Genomic DNA, 8,270 nt, shown 5'->3' with positions numbered 1-8,270 from the left:
CGGCGCACGTTCGTGACGCACCTACGGCGCCGGGGAAGATGGCGATCCTGGTGAAGAGCGCAGGGTGGGCTGCGCGGCCGTTGCTGCCGGTGGTGCAGACTTGGGACCTCGACGCCCGGCGCTGGGTCCGGGCGCTGCGGCGGAGCCCCGTGAAAGTGTTGTTTCCGTCCGGACAGGTGGTGGACCGGAAGCCCGATCCCGGGAAGCAGCCCCGGAAGGCGGCGGCTGAGGCCACTCCCCACGTGCAGCGGCTGAAGCAGCCGCCTCAGGTGCCCCCATCCCAGACGCCAAGCTCTTGGGAAGAGTCGGGGCTTCGCTACGATAAGGCCGTACGCGGGGACAAAAGGCTGAGGTGATGTGTTCCTAAGCCGTGTGGAGTATTCCTGTTTCTCTTGCCGCCCCACAGCGGGACCTTAACCTCGTTCCTCCAGTGAGAGGACTTATTCCAGTACCATCCGCTGGTTTTTATTATGCACCGAGGGAGAACTAGTATCTCCCTCGGAATAAGTTTGCTTCTGTCTCTGCGTATGTTAGAACTAGGTGTATCTCCGTATCTGGGGTGTTTGGTAATTACCAGTGTTTTTGTTTCCACCCACAGCAGTGTAATGACCATAGTTAAGTCCAGGTCATTTCGGGAAAGGGAAGGGAAGATCCTGCTGGAAGGGCGCAGGCTGATCGCAGACGCTCTCAAGGCTGGTGCTGTGCCGCAAGTTTTCTTCTTTAGTCGTCTGGAATACCTAAAGGAGCTGCCCATTGATAAGCTGAAAGGTGTCAGCCTCATTAAGGTGAAGTTTGAGGATATCAAGGAATGGTCCGACCTAGTAACGCCACAAGGAATAATGGGTCAGTGGTTATACAGTGTGTCACTAGAAGTAGAGACCTAGGATTATTTGTTTATACTTGTGTTAGGGTAACAAATTTTATTTAAACCAAAATGTCATTGCGTAACCTTTTCTTAAGATTCCCAGAAAAATAGTTCTCAAATCTTACATAAATGGTGCACCTTATAGTATTTTTAGTGGAACCTGAAGCCAGTTTTTCATTATCATTTGTATTATGGCTCTTTATTCCTCACACCTTATTTTTTTTTAGGTCACTTCTTCAACCTTTAATGTCCAACCAAAAATTAAGAAAATGTTTACCAAAAGATTTAGGCCTCCATTTTCACAAAACCTCTGCCAATGTGGTGATACCTCTCATTGACTCCCTTTTTCTAGAAGCAGGTAGGAGCAGTAAGCTACAATTTATTGCCCTGTTTAGCCCATTGAACAGGAAACCTTGTCTTCATTTGGTTAAGTTTAACTTAAGGTTTTATGTAACTGTGATATCTGTTAGCACTTAGAAAGCTTTTTCTAAATATGGAAAGACTAAATTCTATATACCCTTTTGACATTGGAGCTATATTTAAGATCTGAGAATTGAATGGTGGTAAGTGTAGAGGTTTCCCTTAAATAGTAAGGGACAGTTGGGGTGGGGGAATTATCTTCAAGACTCGAATGTTTGGTCCAGGGCCCATCATACCAGTTGTGCCTCTTCCCTATAGTGGGCTCACTGTGCAACTATTAGTTGGGAGAGAAAATTCTGGGGACTATTTTGTTTCTGTAACCCAGCAAGTCACAGAGATCTATGCCTCTGTGCTCAGAACTCTCCCCTAGGGTGGGAACTTGGACTATTACAGTTTTCTACCTGGTCTAGCTAACTGTACTCTTATTAGCTACACCTTAATCACTACCTCATGCTACAGTGAAAGTATCGCTCATTTTTACCGTGCTTGCCACTTAGGGCATGTGTGCTAACAGTGGTCAGCCCATCCTGGATTTCTGTAGCCCCTTCATCACTATGACTGTTTGTGGGATTTCATGGCTTTTAAAAATATATATTATTTAGCATATCCTTATCATGTTTTATGTCAGATTTAAGGAGGAGCATAAAGGGAGAAATAGATAAGATTTAGCACTACCTGTCAGACTTACATCCAGTAACGTAAGTGGGGACTCTGGAAGTTGTGAGCTTTCATCACTTCAGCAGTTCAAGTAGAAGTTAAAGATAACTTCTGAGGTTCCCTGCCCAACCGAATGCTCTGGTGGCTTCCTGTGACTCTTAAGTGCAGGATCTTTTTACAATACACACATGCCTGATACCATTCTGTTGCCTTCATTGATAGGGTAGGTACAGGTGTGTGTATGTGTTCTTGGTGTGAACAAACTGGAATAGTTTGTGGGGAGGGCAGTTTGGTAGTTAACATTAATAGTACACACACCTCATTTATTCGTTTCACGTATAGGTGTTTTTCTTAGGGAAGTATTTGGACATATGTATAAAGAGTCATACAGGGATGTTTATTGCAGGGTTGTTTATAATAGGGAAAACTGAAAGAAATCTAAATGTTAGTTGAGGGAGAGTTAAATGTGGTACATTCAAGTTACAAAATAACACGCAGCACTTAAAAGAATAAGCTGGCTTCAAGTGTATTGGCATGGTAAGTTCTCCAAAATGTGCTAAAGAGGTAGGTAGATTAGAGTAATAAAGAGGATGGGTGGGTTTTTTTTTTAATGTAAAAGCACCTATATATGGGTAGGTGTACATATATATAAGCAGCTGCATGGAACAAGTTCTGAAAGGACAGGATAGACTCCAAGATTGAAAGCAAGTATGCAGGGGATCACTGATGGGACTTTATCTTTTAATTCTTTCAGTCAGAATGCATTCATGTAATTAAGAATATAGGAAGTGATAAGTAAATGAAAAGTCTAATTATTCCCCATGTCCACATCAGACGAGTGAACTGCCTGTTTTGTTTCCTCAGGGATTTTTGCCAAACCTGACCATGTTAAGATGACATTCCCAGAGACTCAGCTTCGCCATTCACTGCCCTTATTGTTGATTTGTGACAATCTCCGTGACCCTGGGAACCTGGGGACAGTTCTGAGATCTGCTGCTGGGGCAGGCTGCAGCAAAGTATTACTCACCAAAGGTAAGAGTGCGTGTGACTGGGTGGCCATTTGCAAGTAAGCTGGCTCTGGGCAGATATACCTGGATTTGAATCTTTGATCTGTCTGTTATTAGCTACATTTCTGTGAGCAATATTCTGAGTGTCAGCTTCCTCGTCTATAATGTGGGTATGATAACAGAATCTACCTGGTAGGGTTGTTTTGAGGATTGAGTGACATGATGCATATACAGTGCCTGGAACATAGCAATTCAGTAAATGTTGATTATCTTTTAAAATTATTTTGACACCTGCTAGGTTCTTAAAGAAAGAACTTAAAATCAATCAGGGAAAGTAGATGCCAGTTTTAACACTTGGTTTCAAGTACTTTATTTAATGATCTTGAGTTCCCAAATTGTTGGGTATATGAGACCTTTCTAATTCCTTGACATTCCTAATTCTCTGACATGAATGATTTCAACAGGGTGCAATTATGAAATTTTGATAGGTTTCCCTTAGCCTCAGAAGTCAAACACCCCCCCCACACAAATTAGCCTCATTACATTTTTTTTTTCCTGTCTCCTCTTAATAGAAATGGGGATTAGTAAGCTTGGTTCTAAACAGACTTGCCTAACAGTTGGGACAAGCCTTAAGTGCCTATTACAACTTAGGGGGAGGGTGGGAGGGAGAGGATCATTCATCAGAAACACTCAAGTTACCTTCCAATGTAAACTAATATTAGCACCCATTGCTGAGACTTGCCTAAATTGCTCAACTCTTCCCCCAGTCACACGTTGTTGGAGTGCATTTCTCTGCAGCATGGGAGGTAGGTGCTGGGGTTCCATCATCAGTACCCACTTACCTGCCCCATCGGTAAGAGCTATGAGAGCAGGTGTGGTTTTGGAAGTGTACCTGTAGAGTCCAAGTGATGTTTTCACAGTGATGCTGGTGCTGGTGTATGAGTGGAAGGGAACCCTTGGTGTGGTGTCCAGTATTGAGGACTCGAGGATGAGGGAGGGAGTCTCATCTTACCCTATGCTCCCCAAGTAGAGGGGACACACTAGACAGCTCTCCTCATGAATCTGGGCACCTCTTTAAAAATAACTTGTAATAAGGAGGCTTGTGCTAACAAGTCAGGGGAGGATGGTAGATTTGTGGTGCCCTGGTCCTGATGTCTTTTCCAGCCTGTGGTTCTGGGAAAAGCAAAGTGTCTGCCAGTGCATATAAGTGGCTGGGCCTAGCACATGCCTGTACATAAAAGAGTCCTTTTAGCCTTACTGTAAGAGCAGGTGTGCACGTGAATGACAAGGCTGTTGCCTTGGTTCTCCCTGGATTACTGTAATTGCCTCCAATCTAATTTCCCCATCTTCCCTGCTCCAATCCAGATTCAAATGGGTCTAAAACATAAACCAGATTCTGTCACTGCTTTAAAAATCCTTCAATGTCATTTGTCTTCTAGATAAAATCCTAAACTCCTCATGCCCAGCTTCCTTTAAATTAGTCCTTGCTGCCTCCCATCTTATCTCCCACCACACCTACCTGTCAGTTTTCCTGATCCACCTTAAAGTGCTTGGACTGTGGCACTCTGCCCCCTTCTGTAACTTTGTCCTGTGCCTGGGCCTTTCTCCAACAAGATCCTCCTGTCCTTCAAGATCCAGCTCAGTATCATGTTCTCTGGGGTGTTTTTCTTGATAGTCCCGCTTTGTACAGGGCTTTCAGTTACCCTGTTCGTGCTGCTTCTGTATCATGAGCTCCTTGAGGTTGAGGACTTTAATGCTCTTTGCATCTCCTGGACAATGTCTGGCAGATGTGTATGGTAAGTGTTGAAGGGATGAATGAAATTTGTTTCAGCACTAGCAGGAATTCCTCCTAGCAGGAAGTCCCTTTGCTGGACAGTGCCATATGGGGGAGGCAGAGCTGCCAGCTATCAAGGCTACAGTAGGACATTTTTTGCTTTATCTCCTGATCCAGAATTAATCTGGTTTACTATTGAGTCCCCTCATCTGGCAAGGTTTGTAATCTTAATTGGATCCTGTCATTTATTTTCTAGGCTGTGTGGATGCCTGGGAGCCCAAAGTGCTGCGGGCAGGTATGGGTGCGCATTTCCAGGTGCCCATCTTCAACAATCTGGACTGGGAAACAGTGCCCAACTACTTGCCTGACGATACCCGGGTCTATGTGGCAGACAACTGTGGCCTTTATGCCCAGGCCCAGATATCTAATAAAGCCAGTGACCATGGCTGGGTCTCTGACCAACAACTCTCGAAGCATCACAAATATGAGGAGGAGGAGGAGGATCTAGAAACTGAAGCCAGTAAAGACTGGCTCCCTGAACTTGAGGTCCAGAGGTATGACTTGGACTGGACAGAGGCACCAGCAGCTGTGGTCATAGGTGGGGAGACCCATGGCGTGAGCCTGGAGTCCCTGCAGTTGGCCGAGAGCACCGGGGGCAAGAGGCTGCTGATCCCTGTGGTGCCTGGTGTGGACAGCCTAAACTCGGCCATGGCTGCCAGCATCCTACTCTTTGAAGGGAAAAGACAACTGCGGTTAAGGGCGGAACACATGAGCAGGGACAGGAGTTACCACTGAGAGGGGACATGGAAGTCATCCATGGTTTGAGGTTGTCTCCAGTTCCTCCTATATTGTTAGGCTGGCAGAGCTGGTAATTGTGGCTTCCCAGCAGGTAGGCATGATGCTGTTGGATGTTTATTGGAAAAATAAAAATGTCCTTGAATTTCTGCTCATTCTCAAAAATAACAAAGGTCAAAATTCTTCCTGAGAGCCCCCCAATTTTTTATATGTGAAGGCTACCGGTAATGGTATTCAGTTGCTAGCTGTTCTTTCCACTTGACTGTGTCAGTCTTTAAAATTGTTCAGGCCCTGACTCAAACAGCTGTTGTGTATGTTTAACATGATTTCCCCCCATTTCTGGTGAAACAGCTGGTAGAAACAACTTAGTTCATCAAGTGGTATTATACCTTCTTAGCGCCTCTGCAGGTAATCTTTTTGAGGACTCTTTGTTCAGAAAAGGAGGAAACAGCTTTAAAATCTTCCGCTTAATCCTGTGTCTGTCAGGAAAGCTGTACTCTTTTTACTTGCTTCCTGCTGTTAGTCCTACTTTAACACTTTTGGTTAAATGCAATGACTGGAGTTACTTATTTACATTAATCCCCTCTCCTGCACAGAGGAACAGAACTGCTTAGGAAAATGCCAACACTCCTGGTTGCTGTGTGAACAGAGGGCGCCTGTGATGGGAGAGAGGCTGAGGTTCTGAGGATGAGAGCTTGGGACCCTTGGGCCCCCAACACTGCAGCAAGACCCTCTCTGTCAAACCCCCAGGGGACAAGGGCAAACTGGATCCTAACCGGGTGCTAGCTGGGGTGTAGCCAAGAACATGAGGGTAAATGCAGATAGTAATCGCTGTGTTTTAATCACTATGGGAAGAGGGTGGGTGAGACTAAAGTATGGGGCCTATTTCATGCAGTGCTTTTGCAACCATAGAGAATATGGTTGGAGTTGAAGACACTAGTAGTGTAGTTTTACTGCATCCCTTCTGTACAGTGGCTCCTGTAATGGTTAGGATTCCTTGGGAGCCCTTTAGCTGCTCATTCCAGGGAAGTTGAGTTGCTGGCATGCCCAAGAGAAACTGATCCTCCTTCCTTCCCCTTTGGCTCCCCCAGGTCCCTGGTTAAACTTCCTTTCAAGAGAAACAAAAGATCAAGTATGACTCATGCCCCGAGTGGCAGGGTAGGATTGCTTTGGCATGTTTGAGGGGAGGGGTTTTTGCAGGAACAATCTGTTTAGCGGTACTCTCCCAGGCTTACCAGAACTGCTGGTCTGGTGCCACCCTCTGGTCTGGGCCTGCCCCACACGAATGTCCCATGCAAGTGGCCCACAGATTGTTTTTAAGACTGGCAGCTTTTAGGAAGTAGATGAGCCCACAAAGGCTGGGCCTAGTCTGCCAGCTTCACAGCCACAATGCCCATCACACCAGCAGGCTAAATCTGGGAGGCAGTCCAGAAAACTACCACTACTCTTGACATTTGGTCTCAACACCTTGGAAAAGTGCTAAAGAAACAAGTCATTAAAAGGAAGCTTGTGCCCAGCATGAAACCAGTCTGCAGTGTCTGTCCCTGGGTTACTCTTCCTGATTGTTACACAGTAAAGATCAATGAAAACAAATCCTATCCCTTGTCCTTGCTCAGAAAAACAAAGTGCAAAACAGTATACCTGGTAGTTCTAAGTCTTATCCTGGGTGTGAGATGGAAATGGAATGTATATCGCTTTTACTTTGTGGTCAGTGCCCTTTATACCGTGCCTGGGAGTTCCTTTTGTATTTTTATGGGTATAATTGAACAGAGGGGAGGGCAAGTTTTCCTTTCTTTCAAATGACTGCAAAGGAAGCAAGTGGCGATGTTCTTGTTTGTAGACTAATACTGGCAAATTGTTACCTTGAATTCTTCCCAATTTTGAGGCCAACGTTTGTTCTGTCACCATTTCCCCAGGAAATAGCTACTGAGCAGTATATGACAAGCAAAATACTGCTTGGCTGGCCCTGGCTGGTTTGGCTCAGTGGTTAGAGCGTCAGCCTGTGGACTGAAGGGTCCCGGGGTTCTGTTCCAGCCAAGGGCATGTACCTCAATTGCAGGCTCGATCCCCAGCTCTAGTCGGGGCACGTGTGGGAGGCAACCAGTTGATGTCTCTCTCTCATCGATGTTTCTCCCTCCCCTTCTCTGAAAAGCAATGGAAAAATATCCTCAGGTGAGGATTAAAACTGCTTTGCTGAAAGCAGCTGTCAAGGTTGGCCAGGGGCTCCTTGCCTTTGTGTGTGAGCGCAGCTGTAACATGGCTTCTGCCACAAGGTGGCAGCCACGCCTCAAAACCATTCCCAACCCTGAGGAGGGTGGGGATTCGTCCTGGGTTGAAGTTGAAGAAAGGATGGAGTGTAAAGCCTCCCTCCACTGCAGGGCGTTTTGCAAGCCATTTGTGCTCAAAGGTGTTGAAGTTGGAAACTCATCCAAACTGTCACTCATTCTCTCGTCAGAATCTGAAGTGTAGGAGGACAGTGGACCAAAAACTAAGGAGAAAATGCATAGACATGGGAAATGGTCACAGCAAAACAGTAAAACTAGCACAACTTTTCCCTTTGAATGCAGCTCTGAGAAAGCAGCTTTGGGCTAATGCTGATGTCCCTGTGCCACACTGGGGACCCACTGCCTCGCCCTGGGCGTGGAGCTTCAGGGCAGGGGGAGCTGAAGCCTTTCCTTCCCCATCACAGCTGCTCCCACATGAAGGCCCAGAGGATGAACAGACCTTGGGACTGGTTCCACCTGGGACCCAC

General features: G+C 46.0%; 1 protein-coding gene across 4 annotated transcripts; it reads left to right on the top strand.

The window, feature by feature from the left end:
* The first annotated feature begins 9 nt into the window (after positions 1-9).
* MRM3 (mitochondrial rRNA methyltransferase 3) lies at positions 10-7,103 on the top strand. 4 transcript variants are annotated; one of them, XM_081162248.1, is made up of 4 exons: positions 10-352; positions 599-843; positions 2,807-2,974; positions 4,980-7,103. In XM_081162248.1, the coding sequence occupies exons 1-4, from the start codon at positions 39-41 to the stop codon at positions 5,516-5,518; spliced, it is 1,266 nt and encodes a 421-aa protein (XP_081018374.1). In that variant the 5' UTR covers positions 10-38; the 3' UTR covers positions 5,519-7,103. The 4 variants fall into 4 exon arrangements, with proteins under 4 accessions (XP_081018374.1, XP_081018375.1, XP_081018377.1 ...); XM_081162249.1 differs by having other exon boundaries at positions 13-352; positions 602-843; positions 4,980-7,033; XM_081162251.1 differs by lacking the exon at positions 10-352 and having other exon boundaries at positions 599-785; positions 4,980-7,033.
* The last annotated feature ends 1,167 nt before the right edge of the window (positions 7,104-8,270 follow it).

The sequence above is a fragment of the Miniopterus schreibersii genome, assembly GCF_964146895.1.
Source record: "Miniopterus schreibersii genome assembly, chromosome: 16".
Taxonomy (NCBI): Eukaryota; Metazoa; Chordata; class Mammalia; order Chiroptera; family Miniopteridae; genus Miniopterus; species Miniopterus schreibersii.
The sequence above is the reverse complement of the archived record's forward strand: the minus strand, read 5'-3'. Positions and strand labels throughout refer to the sequence as shown.